We start from the raw sequence: 25,040 nt of genomic DNA, 5'->3' as shown, positions 1-25,040 counted from the left end.
CCCCTGTGACTTTTTCTTGTTCCCGAAACTGAAGAGGCCCATGAAAGGACGACGCTACGCTACGATTGAGGAGATAAAGACGGCATCGAAGGAGGAGCTGAACAAGATCACAAAAAATAATTTTTTGAAGTGCTTCGAGGATTGGAAAAAACGTTGGCACAAGTGTATAATATCTGATGGGGATTACTTTGAAGGGGACAAAATAGGTATTCATGAATAAATAAATAATTTTTGAAAAAACACAAAATTCGCGATACTTTTTGAACAGACCTCGTATACGTTTACTCGAAATCGCTGCATCAGTCAAAGTATCGATATCTCGAAAATTTATTTACATTTATTGACGAAATCGACTTTACGTTCTCCAACAGCGACATCGTTCCACCGAGCGAGGCGAACTCAAATTCTATTTTTATCTTTGATGATGTGGTATGTGACAAGCAGGATGCGGTGAGCGAATTCTTCTCGATGGGCCGCAACGCGGACATCGACTGCTTCTATCTCTATCAGACGTACGCGATAATATCTAAATATCTGAAATGCGACAACGCAAATGTTGATCCTGTTCAAACAGGATGGTATCAACTTGAAACACATTTACATTTGAATACCGATATGTCGTACGACGAATTTTGTTTGTTGTGTTGCGACTGTTAGCAAAAAGCGACTGTTGGCAAAAAAAATATTGATTTCTAGTGATAAACAAGGATAGTGCGCTTAAAGACGAAAGATACAGAAAAAGATTTAACGAGTTCGCGATAACGCGAACCGTAAAGTGACCAATCGTTGTCGATACTTCGTCAAAGACGAACATGGCTGATGTGCGCAAGCATGAAAAAATTGCGATGAAGATTGAAAAGACGAGCGAGTCGATTCGCAAGAAATATCGCGCTCTGAAAACCGGTAGAATCGAGGAGGACATTGGACAGGTATTTTAAGCCTATTATCAAACCACTGCGACAGATCGTTGATAGCTCCGGCGTGCGCGCGACAATGACACAGCGTCTGTTCCCAAACGCGAGAGGAAGGAGGAGGAGGAGGGGGTGGGGAGGGTTGGGGAGGGGGGATAGGAGGAGGAGGAGGAGGCAGAGGAAGCAAGCGAAACATTCGAGTGTTCCGCGACCCCGCGTAAGTCCGATCATCGATCGCACGATCGTGTACAGCTGATAACCTCCATCCCGTGTACGATGATCCTACCGACGATAGAATCGTTGGAGAATGTTGTCGAAACGACGGACGATTCGCTATCAACGAAGGTTCAAAATCGATTGCAAACGTCAGAAGGTCGAGAGGCATTGCAAACCGACTTGAGCCCGCTGGGTCAAAAATACGTCGAGGCTGTTCTGATGGGAGCGCTAGACTAAACAGAAGAGCGGTATAGATTATGTGTATGGCGTTTACCTACACAAGGATGAACTGATGAATGTTTGGCAATAAACGTTTCGACGTGGATGATGCGGACAACATAATTATCGACGGCATACGATACGCCGGGACATGCCTTTACGAGTTGATTTTCAAAAGAATTCCCGACGATCTTTATAGTCGTTTATCTTTATTCGCAGGATCGATTATTGAGCAACAGAGGATGCAAGTACAAATACATAATCGCGTCGTTGATGTCGACTACACCTAAGAAATAGAAGAAGAAATCTGGAAAGAGATTATCTCACTCAATGACATTGAACGACAACACGATCGAGTACGTGCACTGGGATGATTCCAACGAGCTGGTGGCTCATCTACGATTGCTCGACACTTCGCACCGAGCGGATAACAACGCTTATGACAACAAAATGCTGTCGATCATCGAGAAACTTCGCGAAGCCGGTCTTATTATAAATTAAATCGCGTATCGACGAAAGAGAAAAGTTAGCGCCGAGAGACGCCGACTCGTCGAGGAATTGTACGCTTCGGCGAGAAGAAATTTTCCACGAAAGCGCGTCGTAGTCCGGGGATACAACGATCTGTGGCAGGCTAATATCTTCGAGATGCGCCCGTATTCGAGCTTCAACAGAGGCCACCACTATATACTCACCGCCATCGATGAGCAAGTACGTATGGGCAAGGAGAAGGCTGTCGCTATTGCTGAGATAACTGGAGCGAGTGGAAGATGTCCGAAAAATTTATAAACGGATATGGAGAAGGAGTTTTACAACGCCGATATGCAGAAAATCTTGAAAAAACACGTTAATCAATATTCCACGTATTCGAAAGCGTCAGTGGTCGAGCAATTTAATTGCACGCTCAAAAACGACATGTGGAAGATGTCAACGGCAATTACAAGTGGGTCCACGAGTTGTTGCATCTCATATCAGATTACAACGCGCGCAAGCATGGCATTATCGACATGCGAACCGCCGATGTAACTCCCGCGGTCGCCAAGAGACTTTTGGACACGGTGTACAGCGCGATAAAAATCGCTGGTCCGGCAAAATTTAAAGTTGACGATTCGGTACGCGTGAACAAGTATAAGGTTTTTGAAAAAATTTACATGTCAAATTGGACCACCGAGGTGTTTATGATCGGTAAAGTGCAGCGTACCAATCTCGTAACTTATCTATTATACTCGAGGACTATCGCGGAAAATCCATTGCTGGAGCGTTCTACGAGCACGAGTTGCATCGCGCTACTCATTCGGACGTGTATCTCGTGGAGAAAGTTCTGCGCAGGAAAGGAGACAAGGTGTACGTCAAGTGGCTGGGATTCGATGGATCGCACAATTCATGGATACATATTATAAAAACAATGTCATTTGATACAATTTTAATTCGTGTATTTTTTTTCTACATATAAAAAACATATTAATATAAATATATAAACGTATATTTTTATTATTCCCCATTCATCTTCGTTTTGGAATTTATACAAAATACATAATTTTTTTAAACAACATCATATGTATAGACATTGAATACCAATGGTACATACATAGATAGTAATACAAAATATTGTACATAATAGTAATACGTATAAATGTAAAAACATATGATATGTATTATATGAAAGTACAATGATAGTAATATATAATAAATAAAAAAATGTGATACATGAAGTGTAAATTACATATTAATACATAATAGCAACATATATACTACATATATTGGGTGTGTGAATATGACTCCGCCCTTTCCAATAGATTCGTTAGTGTCACTGCTTACGCGTATACATTAAAATGTCAATACTTGTATTCGATAGTACTTTGTGTCAGCTGTGAAACGCAGTGTGTGACATACGGTTGAAGCGTAAACAATAAGTATTTTTATCGCATTGAAAATATCGGGTTTTATTCCAAATAAACATCATTTGCGGGAAGTTTTATTGCACTATTTTATTGCAAGGAAAAGTGCAGCGGAAACTTATCATTTGCTTGTGGATATTTACGGTGAGTGTGCTCCATCAAATACAACTTACAAAGAATGGTTTCGACGGTTTAAAAACGATGATTTTGACATTGAGGACAAAGAACATGGAAAACCACCCAAAAAATTTGAAGACGCTGAATTGGAAGAATCATTGGCTGAAGATCGTTGTCAAACACAATCAGAATTGGCAGCAACATTAAATGTCGATCGATCAACTGTTGCAAAACATTTGCGAGCAATAGGAATGGTTCAAATATTGTAGTAACTGGGTTCCACATGAATTAAAAGACAGAGACATCGAAAAACCATTTGTGAAATGCTGCTTCAAAGACAAGAAAGAAAAGGTTTTTTGCATCGAATAATTACTGGAGATGAAAAATGAATATATTATGAGAATCCAAAACGCAAAAAAGTCTGGGTGAAGTCAAGTGAAGCTCATTACAGCCAAAGAAAAATATTCATTGTGCCAAGGTTATGCTCTGTATTTGGTGGGATCAGAAAGGTGTTGTGCACTATGAGTTGCTGAAACCGTCTAATACTATTACTGGCGATGTTTACCGACGACAACTAATGCGTTTGAAGGTAGCTATAGAAAAAAAACGACCAGAATGGGTGAATAGGTATAGCAAATTAATTTTTCAACATGACAACGCCAGACCGCATACTGCAAAAGTCGTGAAAACGTATTTAAATGGACAGGACTAGGAAGTGCTACCCCACCCGCCATATTCGCCAGACACAGCTCCTTCAGATTACTACTTATTCCGGACGATGCAGTCAGATCTTACAGGAGAGCGATTTACTTTTTACGAAAACATCAAACTTTGGCTTGATAATTGGATTGCCTCAAAAGACCAGGACTTCTTCATGCAAGGAATCCGTACATTGCCTGAAAGATGGGCAAAGATTGTACAATAGCTGTAGATGGAGCATACTTTGAATAAATAATGATTTCATTTTCTAAACAAGCAAATGTATTTTATTTTCACAAAAAAGGGCGGAATCATATTCACACATCCAATAATACATGTATGGTATATTACAAAGATATCCGGCAATGCCTCATAACGTAACGTCTCCGTCGAATCCGGTACGACGTATCGTTCGCCGTATGGACTCAGAACGATTTTCGATTCGGATATCGCGTATACTTCGTGTAATTTAGATACGTAGATAATTTAGATCGTATACACGATTGACGGCGAGTCATTTTGATCTCTTCGTTCAAACAACGCACGTAATCGTCGAACGTTATCGTATTCGCGCTACGACATTACTTTTCATACCTTTCGTCTTTTCAGTTCTTTCTGTCCACCCTCACAGCGTACATCTTCTCTGAGTTCAACGAATTCGATCATTAATACATGTTGTTCTCGTCCTTCGTCAGGCCGGATACTTTTTCATTCGCGAGAACCGTACACATCCGCCGGATAATGGCTCGTGTCGAATCTAACGATATCGCACTTCATAATCTCGTAAGCATCGTCGCATGGTAAATGAGACTGTTTGTGTCGGTGTACATGATCTTGCATTTGTTGCGATACATCGGTGACATGTACTCGTGGTGAAATTCGTACAAGCAGACTTTCGATATGTCGAATATACACATACCTACGTAAATCAGCTTGTTGAACTTTATCTCAAGTTTGCGCAGTTCGACAGCGATCAAATTTTCCGCAAAGACGCTACAACTGTGGAAATTTGGTTTCGTGATCACTGCTTCCGCGCCGTATCGTCCATCCCATTTTGTTATTAATTTTACGTTGACATGATTGCGCACATTCTCCATTGCCGAATACCGCGATGTTTATTAATTTACATAATTTTTTTTCGAAATCGTTTTTTGCGCGCGTTCTAAATTGTGTATTAAATTCAATGTAATTACGGAGCTATGGAGATTGAGCGAATTGTAGTACCCGATGAATTTTTGTTACGCGAAGACCGTGACGAGTACGTTGCTGCAGATAGTGGACGTAACGCTGCTTATCGTACAACGTCGCGAGAAGTTTATCCTTGCGCTTGCCGGGCGGCTTATCGCGCGTTGGACAAAAAGGTAAGTCAGTGTGTTGATCGTGTAGATGCTGCGGATACTCGAGATCGACCTTGAGAATATAACCGGTGGACGAATCCGGAGCGATCGCGCTGGCATCAAAGTTCGCAACGTCTTCGACCCATCGAAATTCGCCGAATGGAAAAGATTGATACATTACCCATCTGTACAGATTATTCACGTCGTAGTACATTAAGTATGACGATGATTTCGACGAGTCGTACGAACGCATGTACTTGTTATTAGCCTACGCGTATCTGCCGGAACGTTGACTGAGTCGCGTATATCCCGCTCGATGAATATGAACATGTCATTGTCGGTGAGCAACTCAAATTTTATGCGCATGTTTTGGCATGGCGTCTCACGTGAAACCTGGCAGTGTATAATAATGCGCGAGATAGAATCTATAACTAGTGATGCACCTATTGCGAAATTTTCGAAAATGTCGGCTAATAACAAGACGTCGGTATTTAAATATAGATCACTCATATATTCACCGAGCGTTCGGATGGAGAATCGGTATCATACGTTCACGGCGTGAGCGTAATCGGTCTCGGATACGGTATCTGTCAATGAACTATAAAATAATTTACGCGATGGTAAGCGTGTCCTGCAATTTTTCAACGCAGTCAACGTACTCGTACGGAAAGACACTTTTACGTTAATGATTCGAATTCTTTGTCTGACAAAGTTGAAAATTTGGAACGTACAATTTTTAATTTGTCTTTATCGAGATACGACTCCAATTTATCCAGGCTTGCATTTAGAAATTTATAAGAATCAATGAATCTTAATTTTACGCAATTTTCCTGAAAATTTTCATTTTTGTCTGTAGTGTTATCGACGTGTTTAGTAAACGAAATGTATTTTTTTTTTTTGTAATCGGTAGTACATTTATTTGTCCATCATATGCTCTAGCGATTTCTTTAATTATAAAATGGGCGTCGTAGTTCGATAATTTGTGACATATGACTGGAATATTGAACGAATTTTTATAACTAAGATTGCAATTCGAATGTGCTGGACGGTATCTACCGGTTAAGTGGCAATGATCGCGGATCCGCATATCGTCCGGCGCGAACGGTTTTTCACACAAGTGGTAATATGTCGCGCTATGGTATGCTTCTCATTGCTGTTTAGACGCTTCTATGAGCACGTTTGAGAATGCGATATTTTTCAAGCGATGTGTCAAATCATTGAATTGTTGCGTGAACCATGCTATACAGTCTTCATCACAACGACATCGATATATCGACAGCGAATTGTCGTACGAGCAGTGCACATAATTCTTTGATACGCGATACTAAACATTTTGTGTCGTTGATATTCAGGATCCCTATTCATCTTTTCTAGAGCACATTCCAAATCGGCGTATATTATGAATGACACTCGTTCCACTGACTTATCAATGACACTCGTTCCACTGACTTATCAATGACACTCGTTTGGTTGTTATAGTTGCCGAATTTGAGTCACCTATTATCCTCGCTCAAGCAATCGAATGGCACAATAATTTAATTTGCTACAGTCTCCACAGCATGCGTTTGTAATTTTTCCGTCGATTCGAAGTAATGAAGACATCTGAAAAAAAAAAGAAAATTATTATTATTGTTTATTAGTAAGAAGGAAAATTAGAATTTTTTTCTTATTATACTTATCGATCGCAGAAATATTTTCTGTGCTCCTTTTTCGAGAGTTGTGAGCTTACGAGACGGGACAGATTTTTTATCCACGCAAAATGCCCGACACCGTCGTTGCGTGGATCTTGCAGATACAGCATGTTCACGTACTTGTCCCTCGTATCACTGGTGTCACAGAGGATGGACTTGTCCATTTTTAATGCTGTATATATTGATCGACCGCGAAAATGTTCGATTGGAAATGTTTTTTAATGTCATTGGAAACTTGATACTCACGAGATTTAACACTATAGTGTAATGCGGATGATTCTCGATTCACACGTTTTTCAGCTGGGTACAGAGCAGCGACCACCGATCACGCGAAGCACGCATTGTCGTACACATACTGATCATCGTTCGTTTTGTCGCTATTTCCCGCGGCATTTCGATATAGCATTCCGCGCGCATGGGATTTAGTTTGTTCACGTTAACAGTCAAGTTGACGATTTGCGACAGCGTCCACCCGCTGTCACGTTCCTGGAACTCTTCGAACAATGTCAACGTAGGCTCGATGACGTGCCGATCGTATTACTCGCGCATATCGGTGCATCGATATATCTCGCTGTTCTTTGTAATTATTAGTATGTTTATCCTTCGTCGCGAACTTGCCGTTGAACGCGGTGTTTACTTTTACTCTACCGTGTCTTTCTACAACGTCTCGCACTCGCTCGAGCACTACATTGCTAGCGTCTTCCAAAAACCGCCGCGGCTTGATGTAATTCGCATTGATCACTGCATCGATTAGAACACGATTCTCGAACGCGGTGTCGATCTCTCAGACAAGAGATTGTTTATTGCCATTCGCGCACTCGTCACTCGCGTACTCGCCACCAACGTGCATGAACCGTCGCTTTAATTGCAACTTTGCACTCGCGAGTCGCGCGATCCTGGCCACTACGGATTGTCTGTATACAACAGCGAGGCACGGACGCTTGGCACAACAACGTTGTTTGATCTGCTCGATGCACTCATCGCATTGTTGCAGCCATGCGAAACACTCCACCAGAGTGGCGACTTGACCACACTGCTCCAACAGTTTGCATTCCACTTGCTCGTGGTTTTCCATGTCTTTTTCACAGTCTTTAAATCACACTCTTAGATGGAGCACGTAACTCGTTTACACACGGTGCAGCACGCTTTACATCTAGAATGTCATAGTGTTTTATCACCTTATATGTATATATTCGTTTAAGGTGCACTTCTCACAAGGATAGCATAATTAATTACGCATGTACTTATCGCACAGGACACGAAACACTTTTCAAGCAGGACCTCGCGGTCGTAGTATGGCATCACTAAATTGTCAGTCTTTATCATCACTTCGATGCACTTCTCATCACCCGCGGAAATCTTAATACGCGTGCAGCTATATTTAATGTTCTTTTCACTTTTCATTGAGTGATAACACTATTCCTTTATTACAGTTTAGTACCAAAATCTCTCTTCGAAGTCAATGTACACCGTATCGTCTCCTAACCGTCCGAACCAATATACCTTTTCATCATCGTTATTGTCATTGATGATGACTCCCTGTTTCGCACCGTGTGTACCTATTTCTCGATCGCGTAGGAACTGTACCGACGATATTTGCACATCTTTGTCTCTCTTCCGTGGATCACAGTCTTCAGACACACATTTGGCATTTATTTTTTTTTGTTCACAATATTGTTTACAATAGTTTTTTTCAATGTGTGCAGAATGGGCACGGGAATATAATATACAAAAGCCCTCTGTAATTCGTGTACGACCTGCCGTCTAGCCTATCGAGAGAACCGGTATCATACTTTCTGACATTCCTCTATCGTCAATGTCAGCCATACGAATCATGTATGATGTACATACGGTTAATGCATCACCTGTCATAATAACTGTGGATCACACAGTGCTTAATACGAGCGTTCAACATATGGATTTCTGGAGATGACACGAATTTTTCTACGCGATCCATTTCATATTCGCTCATATTACTAACATCCAGTATCGTCGGATAGCACTTCTTTGTCGGATGAATCTTTGTTCATTATCTCTTCAAAGTTTACTTCCATTTTATTGAGCACTTCGAACATTTCGTCTCTAATATTCGCGAACTCCTCATTCATGTTTCTAATATATTCGGCTACATTGTTCATAATGTTTCCGACATTTTCGAATTCTATATCGTCCATGTCCTCAACGTCCATGTCCTCAACGTCCATGTCCTCAACGTCCATGTCCTCAACGTCTGCACGATGGTCAGCCATATTTTTCGCATTATACTTATCGCGATCGGTTCGGTAATCTTACAGGGCGCCACCTAAGGTGCCACGCGCTGATGATCCATTATATATTTCATTTGCGACTTTTTTGTCACTTTGTCTATTATCCCTATTGAATCGCAGCATCGACGATGTCATCGATATCTCTTTAGAAAAAAATATCGGCGTTTCTCTTAACGTGATATGTCACGGATCTCGTGGTTCTTTCCAGATAAATATCGTTATCGACGCTTCTGACCTTGAAAGAAAACTGGGAACGCAGTATGATTTCATCGTCATCATTTACTCCTCATTGATAGCACTTTGTTTAGCAGCCGGAACATCGATGATGTGTCACCGATCTTCTAGACAAAATATTCTGTTCGCGTTATAGTACCGCGACGCATTTTGGGGTGGGCGCGCGATCTGTGGCGACTGCAATGACGGCGGCGGCCCCCCCCCCCCCCCATGACAGGGTCCCAATGATACGTGACATTACAACATGGCGGCACCAGTATCATTGATACTGGTCTTTTCGTAAACACCGATAGCCCCGAGACTTTCCTGCGTTTTCCCCTCCCCCGCGCCCCGTGCTCTCTAGCCCCATGGCTTAGAACTACTTAGTATATCTAGATAGTTGGCAATATAATTACTATTTTTGAGAAATATTTTAAGACTCCTGAATACTTGGCCAAGAACTCTGCATTGACGGTGGCGATACAGAATCAGATGGCGGTCTAGTAAGGCGTGGAAACTGGTAGCTACACTCAAGCACGAGCCCATGTCCGTGTGGCCTTCAGTGTACTGAGAGTAAACGAGACAGCGAGCTTTTTCTTTTCACTAGTCGCTTGTTTCAAGCGACCGAAAATGCTTTCTCGGCCGCTAGGCAGCCTCCGGCATCAATAAGGGATGAAGAGCATTCTAAATAACATAAGTTTTAATAAATTGTAATAATAGTGTATCTCTTCTATTAATTTAGAATAATATAAATCATGTTAAAACGCAACAGTTTACGAGTTATTTAATTATTTACGATTTTTCATGCACGTTATATAGTACATTCTGTCAAAAAAGTACCGGGAATTGGTCAATAAAACACAAAATAGTTATTATTCATTCAAATTTATTGTATCGCCTTCAAAGTAGGCTCCTTTCGAAATATAATACATTTATACCAACGAATAATCCAATCATCAAAACCTTTTTTAAACGCATTTTCCGAAATCGACTTCAGTTCTCGACGCGAATTCTCTTTTATGTCTTCTATCGACTGAAAACGAGTGCCCCGAAGTGATAATTTGAGTTTTGGAAAGAGAAAAAAGTCAGCCGGAGCCATATCTGGTGAATACGGTGGTTGTTCGATGATATTTGTTGAGTTTTTGGTCAGAAATTCGTTCACAATGATAGCCTTGTGAGATGGTGCATTATCATGGTGCAAAATCCATGAGTTTGTTTTCCACAAATCTGGCCTTTTTCGACGAATTTGCTCTCTCAAACGCCGCATAACGCCCAGATAATATTCTTTATTTACCGTCTGACCTTCTGGCAAAAACTCCGAGTGCACAACACCGCGACAATCAAAGAAAACAGTTAACATCACTTTGACTTTTGATCGACTTTGACGTGGTTTTTTCGGTTTTGGCTCAGTTGGAAGGCGCCATTCCGAAGCTTGTTGACTGGTTTGCATATCAAACTCGTAAACCCATGTCTCATCACCAGTTATAATGCGTTTTATGAATGTGGGGTCGGAATTAACTCGTTCTAACATGTCTTCAGCGACCTTTACGCGATTGAGTTTTTGAAGAAAATTGAGGTCTTTCGGAACTAGTCGAGCGGCAACGCGTTCCATGCCCAAACAATCGCGTAAAATGGTACGAATTGATTCGTGAGACACCGTAAGTTCAGCGGCTATCTCTCTCAAACTGAAATGACGATTTTCAATCACCATTTCCTTCACTTTATCGATGTTAACTTCAGTTGAAGACGTTGATGGCCGACCAGAGCGAGGCAAATCTTTCACCACATCTCGACCGCTTTTCAATGCACTGTACCATTCATATGCACGTGTTTTTGATAAAGTCGATTCACCGTAAGCCTTCTGTAACATCTTCAGCGATTCACACGAAATTCTATTTGCAATACAAAATTTGAGACAAATTCTTTGTTCGATCTTTTCATTCATTGTAAAAATCGCAAAACACACTTGAGATGAACTGATAAAATCGAGCACGATAATCACATTAAATGGCAGATGGCACTCCAGCTCCGCGTCAGTATAGAGGACAGTTATGTCAACTTAGCGACAAAAAGAATTTTGACAATTCCTTTAAGCGGGCTTTTTAAATGATCAATTCCCGGTACTTTTTTGACAGAATGTATACCCCTCCTTCACAAATAGCAAGAATAGTTCAGTAGAAGTAGAATTTTACCGGAAAAAAATCGTAAACCAGCATTTTTGTTCACGAAAATCTTCGAAAGGCTATCAGAAAAGAAATACTTATGTTTGAGACTCGAGACTTGTGAAGAAAATATGCGACAAAAATCGAATAGTTGCAAAAACATGTTTTTTGTTTACAAAACGAAAGACATTGATTGTATGAACAAAAGTTTGGTATGAAAAGTGTAGATATTCAAAGTACCTACAAAATGAGATGTGGAACATTAAAATCGATCTATTAGTTCAGTAGAAAAAAAATTAAAAGAACATCGAAAAAGACCTTTTTTTCACTCACTCTCCGTTCATTGAGATTTAAACGCAAAGCTTTGAAATTCTCGTAAAATGTAACCCTTGTAATGACGAATAAATCTAGTCCTGAACGAGCCTGAAATGTTCGTTCATTAGTTTTTACAAAAGTCATTTGTTCACTAAAAACCTATCTGCAGAAAACTTAATTTCTTTTTCTTTGAGCAGTCGCACAGCAATTTACAGGGGTGATTTTTCTTCTTCAAGAGTTGCACTATTATTAGATATTAAACTTTCGACGACTCATATTTAGATGACGCTAGTTGTAGGTGTATTTTACTTTGACATCTGAACTGACTGCATTTTAGAGGTTAGACATTTGTCAATAAAATTCAGTTGTCAGAAAAGATTCATTTAAGCGAACAGTGTCATTTTTTTGTTTTTAAACATGGATAAACGTGATAAATTGTTTTTTTTACATGCTGCTTTATTACTTTGATTTGAAAAAAATTACAACTACAGTTCATAAATTGCTTGTCGAAGCTTATGGCAATTGTGTTCCATCAGAAAGAATACACCAAAAATGGTTTCAACAATTTAAGAGTGGTGATTATGATGTGAATGATTAATAACACTCAGGTAAACTGAAAAAGTTTGAAAACATCGAATTGCAAGCATTAGACGAAAACTCAGCTCAAACGCCCCAAGAATTGTCTGCAGCATTAAATGTTACTCCGATGGCTGTTTCCGAACGTCTACATGCAATGGGAAAGATTCAAAAAGAAGGAAAATGGATATCACACGAATTAACCACAAATGCCATTGCGAATCGCTTAAACATCTCTATTTCTTTGCTCGCCAGACAGAAAAAAAAGTTTTTTATGGCGCATTGTGACTGGCGATGAAAAGTGGATCTATTTTAATAATCCCAAACGCAAAAAGTCATGGGTGGATTTTGACTAACCATCAACATCTATACCAAAGCGAAATATCCATGGCTACGAAGCAATGCTCTGCATTTGGTGGGATATGCATGGTGTCGTTTACTATGAGCTACTCAAACCGAATAAAAGTATCACGGGGGATCGATATCAATTACAATTGAACCGTCTGAATGAAGCATTGTTGGAAAAAAGGTCAGCAGTAGCCAGCAATCGACGCAAAGTTATGTTTTTGCATGACAACGCTTGACCACATATTGCAAAAGCTGTCAAGAAAACATTGATGCAGCTCGAGTGGGAAGTTCTCCCGCACCCAGCTTATTCACCAAACTTAGCTCTTTCAGACTATTACTTGTTCCAATCGATGCAGCACGACTTAGTGGATACACACTTCAGAAATTACGAAGATATGCGAAAATGGATCGATGAATGGATTGCTTCAAAAGACCAATCGTTCTATGGTCACGAAATCCACTTATTGCCACAAAGATGGGAAAAATGTATAGCTAGTGAGGGCAAATACTTTAATTCATGTATTTTTTGTTTTTGATATCGAGATAAATAAATTTTTGAAGTAAAAAAACCGTAAAAAATCACGTTTGAATATGAAGTGAATGTCTGATTAATAAATTTAAGTCACATGAACTATGTTTCTTTATTTATTGTACTGTAAAAAGGATCCAATTAGACAATTAAATGTACAGAATTATCAGTACAATATTGTTTTTGTGAATTTAATTGCAGATACAAATGATATACGAGGTCTGTTCAAAAAGTATCGCGAATTTTGTGTTTTTTCAAAAATTATTTATTTATTCATGAATATCTATTTTGTCCCCTTCAAAGTAATCCCCATCAGATATTATACACTTGTGCCAACGTTTTTTCCAATCCTCGAAGCACTTCAAAAAATTATTTTTTGTGATCTTGTTCAGCTCCTCCTTCGATGCCGTCTTTATCTCCTCAATCGTAGCGTAGCGTCGTCCTTTCATGGGCCTCTTCAGTTTCGGGAACAAGAAAAAGTCACAGGGGGCCAGATCTGGGGAATACGGTGGCTGCGGCATCATTAGTGTGTTGTTTTTGGTCAAAAATTCGCGCACAAGCAACGATGTGTGAGCAGGGGCGTTATCATGGTGCAAAAGCCAATTTTTGTTCTTCCACAAATCCGGGCGTTTCTGGCGGATTGCTTCGCGCAAATTGCGCATAACTTGCAGGTAATATTCCTTATTGACCGTTCTACCCTGTGGCAAGAACTCATGATGCACCACGCCCCTGCAATCGAAGAAAACTGTAAGCAAAACCTTCACATTCGACCGAACTTGGCGCGCTTTTTTCGGTCTTGGCTCGTGCGGCAGCTTCCATTGGGATGATTGAGCTTTGGTTTCCACGTCATAACCATAAACCCATGATTCGTCACCAGTTATGACCCTCTGGAGCAAATTTGGGTCGTCGCGGACAGAGTCCAACAGCTCCTTAGCAATGTTAATGCGATGCTGTTTTTGGTCGAAATTGAGCAATTTTGGTACGAATTTCGCGGCGACCCGTCTCATGCCCAAATCATTGGTAAAAATCGAATGGCACAAGCCAATCGATATGTTTAGGTCCTCAGCAACCTCTCTAACGGTGATTCGACGATTGGCCAATACTATTTTCTTCACTTCATCAATGTTTTCGTCTGTTGTTGACGTGCTCGGGCGTCCGGCACGCTCGTCGTCGTTCACATCTTCTCGGCCCTCTGAGAACATTTTGTACCACCGATAAACGTTGCTTCGGTCCAAGGTAGCTTCACCATATGCCACAGTCAACATTCGGAATGCGTCCGCGCACTTAATTTTGCTTTTTCACACAAAATTTGATACAGATTCTTTGATCCATTTTTTGGAATAGGCAAAAATCGAAGACGAGTCAAAACACGTGCAAGCAAAGCAGCTGTCAAAAATTAATTGAACATTCAAAATGGCCGAACTTGTCGGCATAAGTGAGAGACATGAGTACCAACAGAACGCCACAAAAAATCGAAAATCGAATATACGTAACCCGCGGAAATTCAAAATTCGCGATACTTTTTGAACAGACCTCGTATATAAACAAATAATTAATAAGTAATTTGCCAAATGTTAGCGTAAATGTTGAAGATAGTTGCAAAATATATTTTTTATATAACATTAACTTACTTTTATATTTGAAAATATAATACTAACTTTCGCAAATATAAAAGTAAGTTAGACGAAAAATATATTTTGCAACTATCTTCAACACTTACGCTAACATTTGGTAAATTACTTATTAATTATTTGTTTACGTATGTCATATTTGCATCTACAATTAAATTCACAAAAACAATTTTGTACTGATAATTCTGTACATTTAATTGTCCAATTGGACACTTTTACAGTACATTAAATAAAGAAACATAGCTCATGTGACTTAAATTTGTTAATCAGACATTCACTCCATACTTAAACGTGATTTTTTAGTAATAAACCGACAAAATAAAAATTCAAGAAACGAAAAATTAAAAATTTCGTGATTACTTTGCAAAACATTTGGTCAAGCTATTTGTTTATATCGCGTCGAGTTATCTCAGATTAAAAAAAATCATCTACGTTAATTTATAGCTAAGAAAATGTAAATTTAGCAAATTTTAACATACGGAATCAAATACGCGCGAATCGCGGAGCGATTGATTCCCCACTCGATCGCGCGCTGGCTTCCTCCATTCCGTCCGGCGCGCTGCCTAGCTCTTGTCCCTCAACTTTCCAATAGATTTTAGCAGCAAAAAATTCGAATATTTTTTGACAGCAAATTCAATTCTTCCTTAATAAATTGGTGCCAGACGGAACTCTTAATCTTAAAAAGTGATTTTTTGAAAAAATTGTTATTTTGGTTCCTAATAATCGGACGGTAACTTTTTTTTGAATTCGTCGAAAAATGTCAACTGTTGAATGCTTCACACGGTAATTTGATATAATGTATATTAACGGAATTATTTCATTTTTTATACGAAAAAAAGATATCCACTTTTCAAAGTTGTTTTATAATAGTTTAACTACAAAAAATCGTTTTGTTATTTAGTGTACGTGAGGGCAACTCTTGAAGAAGAAAAATCACCCCTGTAAATTGTTGTGCGACTGCTTAAAGACGAAGAAATTAAATTTTCCGCATACAGGTTTTTAGTAAACATGGCAAAAATGAACATTTCAGGCTCGTTTAGGACTAGATTTGTTCGTCATTACGAGGGTTACATTTTAGGAAGAATTTCGAAGCTTTGCGTTTAAATTTCAATGAACAGAGAGCGGACGAAAAAAGGCATTTTTTTCGGTGATTTTAATTTTTTTTCTATTTAACTATTATAATAGATCAATTTTAATGTTTCACGTCTTATTTTGTAAGTATTTTGAATACCTACATTTTTCATACCGAACTTTTTTCCATATAATCATTAAACTGTGTGAAGTTGGTTACTCTATTATTAAAAATTTTTAAATGACCATTATTATTCGTTTGGTAGCCGTTTAGTGATGTTTAGTAGTCCATTCTGGACGTTTGGTAGTCAAAGATATAACGAAAAATATCAAAAAAAAAGAAGAATACGCGTGAAGTTATTCTCCCCATTTCTAAAATTTACAGTCTGTACATACAATAATAACTGTTAAGCATTCGTTTGATAGTCGTTTATTGATGTTTGCTAGTCCGTTCCCGGTGAGTAGTAGTCAAAATTATAATCGAAAATGTAAAAAACGAAATACGCGCATGAACATAGTTCTCTTAAAACTCAGCTTTGAGACTGCATATACAATAATAAATATAAGCATTCGCTTATTGACATTTGGTAGTCCATTCCTGATGATGACAATTATTATTATGTATATAGTTAGGAAAGCCGAGTTTTACAAGTGGAGAGGTTAAGTTTACGCGCATATATCCTTTTTTTAATATTTTCAGTATAATTTCGACTATCAATCTTCGGGAATGGACTACCAAACATCAGTAAGCGACCATCAAACGAATGCTTATAGTGATTATTGTATGTGCAGTCTATAAAGCCGAGTTTTAGAAATGGGGAGATTAATTTCACGCGCGGCCTTTTTTTTTTTTACATTTTTTATTATTTCTTTGACTACCAAACGTTCTGAATGGACTACTAAACACCACCAAACGACCATCAAACGAATGGTAATGGTCATTTATAGATTTTTAATAGTGGGGTGGGGGGGAGGGAGGGGCAACTTAATCAATATCTTTCATTTTATAAACGGAAAACGTGCTTTTTGCAACTATTCAATTTTTTTCGCATATTTTTTTCACAATTCTTGAGTCTCAAACATACGCATTTCTTTTTTGATGATTTTTCGAAGATTTTCGTGAAGAGAAATGCTAGTTTATAATTTTTTTTCGGTAAAATTCTATCTCTACTGAATTATTCTTACTACTCGAGTTTATGAAGGAGGTATATAACTCGCATGAAAAATCAATAAATTTTAATTACTTCAAAAATAATACTTAAATATATGTTTAATTGATATTTAAGCAATATTTAAATTTATTATATCGACATAAATTTAAATATTATTTAAGTACCAATCAAGTACCAAACAAGTATACAGGATAGGCCATTTTAATCAATACACGCGAATATCTCGAAAAGGAGAAATTTTTTCAAAAAATGTTTCAGACAAAAGTTTTTTGGTTTTAAGAGGAAAAAAGATGGTGACCTTGGTTCACCTTAGAAATCTTTAAGGTCGGGTCTATGTTACATAAAATTTGTTTAAAGGAACTCTTCATTTTTTATTGCGAATTCTTGTAATTTATTTCAAGAGTTTTCCAAAACACATAAGTATTTTTTATTATTTTTCATTAGGTACATTTCGAGTTATAAGGTTCGAAAGTTACAGCATGCCGGAATTTGCATTATGTAAGATGTCCAACTGATAGCTAAAACCTCTTGAATGTTGTTCAGGATTATCCTGGAAAATTAAGATCATTAGTGATTGTTTTTCTTATTTTCATTTTTACATAAAAATGAATTTTCAGTATAAAAATGAAAGTAAGAGAAACAGTCACCATCGACCTTGATCTTAACAAATGTTATATATGAGAACATGATCCTGAACAACATTCAAAAATTTTAGTCGTCGACCAGACACTTTGCGTAATACAAATGCCGGCATATTGTAACTTTCGAAACTCATAACTTGAAATGCACCTAACGAAAAATACTTTATTATAGTGTTTTGAAAGCTCTTGAAATAAGCTACAAAAATTCGCAATAAAAAATGGAGGATTCCATTAAACAAATTTTATGTAATATGGACCCGACCTTAAAGATTTCTTATCAAGATCACCGTTTTTCCCCCTTGAAACCAAAAAACTTTTGTCTGAAACATTTTTCGAAAAAATTTCTCCTTTTTGAGATATTCGCGTATATTGATTAAAATGGCCTCCATATATTTGAATATTATTTTTGTACTACTAGAAATGGCTGAAACTTTTTTGATAATATTTCAAAAAGATTGTAGATTTTTTCTAAGACATTTCATCGACCTTTCAACAAGGTATGCAAGAATCGCGGACATTTTGTTATTTCAGAAATGTTGCAGACATATTTCGCAATTTTTATGAAATGTTTCACTTTTCAGTTAATATTTCTGAGATATTTTTGAAAACTTTTGGTGCTGTATCTATACACTAGTAATTTATTAAGAATATAACACATAAATTCGCAATGCATTACATTAATATTGCATATGATACGGAATCGCTGTAATGACAATTTATTTCATCATTTTGACTGCAAAGTATAAATAGTCGAATCTCAGTCTCTTTAATATATAGAAAAACTTGCTTTATATATGAACTTCTTTAGACAGTTAAAAATTTTATATTTAATATTTGTTATTTAATATTTATTATTGCATATAGTATTGATTATCAAATAATGTAATTTTAAAATCTAATAACTTATTGCAATATTACAACAAATAAAAAATAATGAAATATCTCGAGTAACGGTAATGATATCGGTTACTTTTTTAAAGTAATGTTCTCAATTCTGTAATCTAGTGTATTAAATATTGATGTATTATTTATTATCAGATATGCAATTATAAGCTTTGTTTTCTTGTACTTTTAGGTGAAACAGCAAAAGGAGATTATCCTTTGGAATGTGTTCACACAATGGCTAATATTTGTAAGGAAGCAGAGGCTGCGATTTGGCAGACTCAAATCTTTCATGATTTGTCAAGCAAAGCTCTGCCGCCTATAGATGCCACGCATGCAGTTGCCATTGCCTCTGTAGAAGCATCCGTCAAATGTTTGGCTAGTGCTATCATTGTTATTACAACATCTGGACGATCCGCACATCTAATTGCGAAATATAGACCTCGTTGTCCTATTATTGCAGTTACCAGATTTCATCAAGTTGCTCGACAAGCGCATTTATACCGTGGAATATTACCCTTGTATTATGAAGGTATGATATCAATAAATATTATTTAATTTTACAATATTCTCTCTACAGAAAAAAGTAAAATTTATGTATCATAATATGTACTAAAGTTAATTATCGTGTGAAATAAGGGCAATTGTGAGCAACCGCAATTAATACTAGCATATATCTATTCCCATATAATAGTTACTTATAAGTAATTTTTATATCATTATTTCTTGATTATCTATACATATGTACGAACGTTTTGACTTATATTCAAGCTATCTTCAGCGCATACAACAACAAATTGAAGTCCTGGATTCTTGGTGGTTCTGAGGTGATTGCATAATTTGAATATTGAGAATTTCCTTAACCAGCTGTGTAACTGTTAAGATCTATAAAGTATTGTAATGGATTTTGTTGAAAAATTGTTTTATATATATTTGCAATGACAGCAATTTTTGCAATTCACCGAACCACACAAGTGAGGCTTTGTTACACCAAAAATATGATAATTTAAGAATAAAATTCATTTTTAGGTTCTGGAATTCGTTAGAACTGATTCCTTGTACAATGTCACAAATTCAAGTCAAGAGAACGTTATTATCAATGATAAATAAATACTGTGCTATATTTAACGCTATATTTAAGATAAACGTCAAGAAATAAAACATATAGCATGAATAATGTAAAATTAAAAGGAGAAATTTTGTTGAGAAGCTGACTTGAATTTTAAAGTTTAAGGATAGATACATAACTATGATGTAAGAATTCAGTATCTGTTTGTAGATTTAATGCATTATCTTGCAATTTTACATGCATTTCAGAAATTGATCTTTTACCCACATATCTTTCTCTATCAATAATCTTCCCAATCAAATTCGTGATTTTTACTTAACCTATGTTCAGTAATAACAGATACATTATTTGTCTGTCTAATTTGATTTTTATGTTCAGTAATACCATTTCGAGTAACGGTAATGTACTTTTTTAAAGTAACGTTCTCAACTCTGTAATCTAGTGTATTAAATATTGTATGATGTATTATTTATTATCAGATATGCAATTAAAGTAATTTTAGTTTTTAATTTTCGTTTAGTTTGTTTAACATAGGTCGCGTCACATTCTTTACACGCAATTTTATAAACTACATTTCTGGTCATGTTAATAAGAAGCATCTTTTTGATCATCCTTCCGAGCTTATTGCTGCTAAAAAACGACAATTATACATTATTGTCTTTTGAAATATTCCCAAATTTCTCTGTCACATTAGGTATGTGTGTGTACGGGATTGTAAACCATTTTTTTTCTATATATTGTTAGGAGATTCATTTTTATTTTTATCTGATTTAATTTTACTATTTAAAGCAAATTTTTTAATTGTGTTAATAGCTTCGAAAGTAAACTCTAAATTGTTTAGAAATGTTTCAATAATAAAGGATAAGTTTTTTTGATGATATTTAGGATGCGCAAGTAAAATAGCTTTGTCCACAATATTTATGATCACTTCTTTTTTTTTAGAAGGAGGATGCGAAGACATAAAATTGATAAATTTGCCAGAGAATGTTTTCTATATTAATCAAATTCTAGATGATTGTTATTGAAAGTCAAATTTAAAAAGTGAAGCTTATCTCCACCAATTTCCAAGGTGAATTGAATCCTTTCTTGAAACGAATTAAAAATTTCTCATATATTGTCAATATATCAATGTGGGCCATAGCTATATTACTAACTTAACAGTAATAAAAAGGCATGTCAATGTTCAATCTTCGCCAAGCTTTCTTCTCAAAGTCTTGTAACACTATGTCAGCTAAGATGGGTGACAATGGTGAGCCTATGGGTGATTAAAACTTTATTTGTAGATTAGACCATCGAATATAAAATAAGTTGAGTCCAATATTAATTTTAAGACTATCAAAAATTCATTTTTTCGGAATAAAAAGCATTTTCTCTCTATGTGATGCCACCTTTTTTCGATACTTTTTGATACTAATTTGATTGGAATGTTCGTGAAGCGATATCGAACGAAATTAATATCATATCATCATCCAAGACCGTTCCATCCAATTTTTTGACAATTTTTGAACTATTTTCTACATGGCTAGAGGTTTTTTGGAATGTTCTCATTAATGATGTTATGCTTATAATTTGCTAAATCATAAAATGGACTATTGATGGAAGAAATGATGATTCGTCTTAAGTGGAAGATGCCCCGATTTGTGTATTTTGGGTAACTCACAAGCTCTAGGTAATATGTCATCGTTATAATAAATTTTGTTGTATTCATATTTAGTTATATGTCTTTTCCTTAACTATTTGGTAGGCAACTCACGCACCCTTTCAGTGAATCTTTTAGTAGGATCTTTATTAATCATTGTATATGTGTCAACGTCAGCTAATAGATTTTTCATTTTGTTAAAATATTCTTCTTTTTCAATGGTCACCGTGCTATTCCCCTTGTCTTCTTTTGTGAATAATATGTTTATGTTATTTTTAAAATATCCTGTTGATTTAACCAATCTGCATTTTAATATTTCGGTTTTTTTGGAGGAGACAAGGAGACAATATTCTGTAACAATGGAATGCAATGATTTCTAACTTCTGATTGTGACTTGATATCTAGTTTTTTAATGTTGTTCTCCACATTTTTTATGTATTCAATTACATTAGATTTTTTGTTTGAAGGAGGTAAAGCGAAATTTAAATTGAAGAAAACATCGAACATCATTTGGAATGATATTCGACGATATTTGAAGGTTTTATCATTATCTTTTCTGTTTTATGTTGAGTATCAGGAACTTTATTTGGAAAGGAAATTTTTAAATGATTAGTGTTACCCTCATTTGTGGCATCTATAGAATTTTGTAAATATGTTCCATTTTGTTTTATAATCGAACCAACATAATTAACAGGTTTTATATTCTTATTTTTATCTATTATATCTTTAGACTTTAGCCATCTAATCTTTTTATTTAAGCATTTGAATCTATTTTTTGACCACAGATTTAAAGACTGTTTCTTGTTTTTTTGATGGATTTATTAGTAATGTATACTAGATCTCACAATTGCCCTTATTTACATGATAATTGCCCTTTATTACATGATAATTAACTTTATTGAATCTGAGAGCCAAATATTAAGTTAAAAACAAACTAAAAGAAAAAAGGGCTACGAGCTAAAAATTTAACCTATAAAAATTGGTAGATAAGTAAAAGTTTTAATAAACTAATTATGAAATTTAATAATATGCTGGCTAACAACAACAAACATTTCGATCACGATCGGAACATTTTATCAATGTTTACAAAATATGTCTAAACGGTAAAAAAACATAGCATAAAGTCGATCGAAGATTAAACATGTACTTCACATTGAATAACTATATAATTGTTGATATCAATAAAATAAAGAAGGATCTTCGTCTGATTAGTTGAACGGAATAGTAACACATACATTAGAATTCGTCAGAAAAGTGAAAACTTATAATGTGTATGGTTGATAGCAAATGAAAATATGCTTCGCAATGTCAAGACATCAAACTGTCGGTATCAAAATCTTTTTAGAAAAATTGTACAGCAAAGGAACGTCGGTTATGATTATATATTAGTATCCAGAACGAAAAATAACGTATTACAGCTATAATAATAAGATTATAAGAATTATAGAAATTTGATAAGAATTTATTTATTTGCAAAAGTAATTCGTTACCGTTATTATTACTCAAAATATAACGAGTCGTTACTTTTTCGTTACTTTTTTTTTCTTGATACTAATAGAATATTATATGCAGATTTTTGCGGCAAATGTAAACAAGATGTCAAAATTCTATTTTTTAGTAGAGAAATAGAGGACAAAAAATATATGCCTATAGTAAACATTGTGCGTTATTTTCATGAATGAAATAGCTGTCATATCACATAATATATACTGTATGTTTTGTAATTTTTATACGTAAATAAATTTATTTTTCGTATTAATTTTAATAAGATATCTTTAAATTTTACTCTTAATACATACTATATATTAGGTGTAGTAAAAAGTCATCGCGTTTTTTTAAAAGACATCTATCAGTACAAACCGCAATTACTTTCTTACCAACAATATAAATATATCTTAATAGAGTAAAGTTTCAGCTTTAAAAATCTCTTTTTTAAATTATACGATACGACAATTTTTAATGGAGTTATGAGCAATTAAAGTCAAAATAATTCTTTTATTTAATCCGCGATAACTCAGTAATCAAAAGTCGTAGGAATATTTAAAAAAAACGATTTTGTAGGGAAAGTATCAAGCTTTCACGATATGTAATCGAAAATTTTCTCAAATTCGTTTTGGACACGTTACAAATCCACAAAGTGAGAAGAAAATTTTTCGTCTTTTTCAGCTCGTAGTTTTTGGTATGTAAAAATTATCAAACTCATATAAACTTAAAAAATGTGATAAGCTTTTAAAAGTAGAGATTTCAAGCTTTAAAACCCTTTTTTAAATTTGAATTTCATTCATTATTGACGAAGATATTGTATATACAACTTTGAGCTAAAAAATACGCGATGACTTTTTACTAAACCTAATACAATTTTCTTTTACTGTGCATGATGGATTGTTTGTGTGTAGTTAATTTCCATAATTTTTCCAATTATAAAAAAATTATGAATAGGTTCTTATATATATTTTAACATCTTTAAAAAACATTTATGAAGTTGTATATTTAAAAAGGAGGAAAGAATAGAAAGAGTTATTTAGCCAGGTGCAATATTTCGAAGAAAAGAAATAAGATACGAATCGTGAATACTCTAAGTGTGTGTGTGTGTGTGTGTTCTCGAGATCGCGATTCACACCAAGTCGATACATCGATATCGATCCTCATCTGTACTACGATCTCTCGATCCTTTTTGTACTGCTGCACATTACTTACTTCTATACAACGTGTATCTAAGATCACACGCTTTTCACTAAACCGTGCTTTTACCAAGTTTGACTCACTTTATTCGGTCCTACCTCCGTATATCCACACGGCATCGACAGGTTATGGGCCCAGTCGCGCCCGGGAAAACGATATACGGACGAAAATACGAAGAAAGAGCCGAAGTGAATCGGTTTCGGCCTCTCACGCGGACGATAGGTTAGAGTGATTTGGAAGAATGAGTGCGGCCGGCTTAACGCGCATCGAAGCGCTCGGCAAGGACAATTACGACACGTGGAAGCTGCAAATGCAGGCGGTGCTAATCAAGAATGACGCGTGGGCGTACGTGAGCGACTTTTTCGCACAGCCGACACATGTGGTCGGAGACGCAGCCTCGGCAAGCGCCACGAAACAATGGAAAGTCAACGACAGTAAGGCCAAGTCGGACATTATACTTTCCATCAGTCCCAGCGAGCTGAAGCAGATCAAAGGATGCGAGACCTCGAGGGACGTCTGGCTAAAGCTCGAAAGCATATACCAGTCCAAGGGACCCGCCCGGAAAGCCATGCTGTTGAAACAACTAATGCTGCAGCGCATGGAAAATGGCGGCGACGTACGCGACCACGTGCGCCATTTCTTCGACGCCATCGACAAGCTTGGTGAGATGGAGGTCGACATTCATCCCGACCTGCTATCTATCATGCTGCTCTACAGCCTACCCTCCAGTTATGAGAACTTCCGATGCGCGATAGAAT

The 25,040-nt window shown here is 36.4% G+C and overlaps 1 protein-coding gene across 2 annotated transcripts in view; it reads left to right on the top strand.

Moving 5' to 3' along the window:
• LOC108746494 (pyruvate kinase-like) overlaps positions 1 to 25,040 on the top strand; it is a 105,593-nt gene that overhangs the window by 75,192 nt on the left and 5,361 nt on the right. For both annotated transcript variants that reach the window (XM_018483307.1, XM_018483306.1), the window contains one exon: positions 19,086 to 19,424. In XM_018483307.1, coding sequence (XP_018338809.1) covers positions 19,086 to 19,424 — 339 coding nt within the window. The remainder of the gene's footprint in view (positions 1 to 19,085; positions 19,425 to 25,040) is intronic.

This window comes from Trachymyrmex septentrionalis, unplaced genomic scaffold, assembly GCF_001594115.1.
Source record: "Trachymyrmex septentrionalis isolate Tsep2-gDNA-1 unplaced genomic scaffold, Tsep1.0 scaffold173, whole genome shotgun sequence".
NCBI classification, from domain to species: domain Eukaryota; kingdom Metazoa; phylum Arthropoda; class Insecta; order Hymenoptera; family Formicidae; genus Trachymyrmex; species Trachymyrmex septentrionalis.
This window is presented reverse-complemented; position numbering and strand designations above follow the sequence as displayed.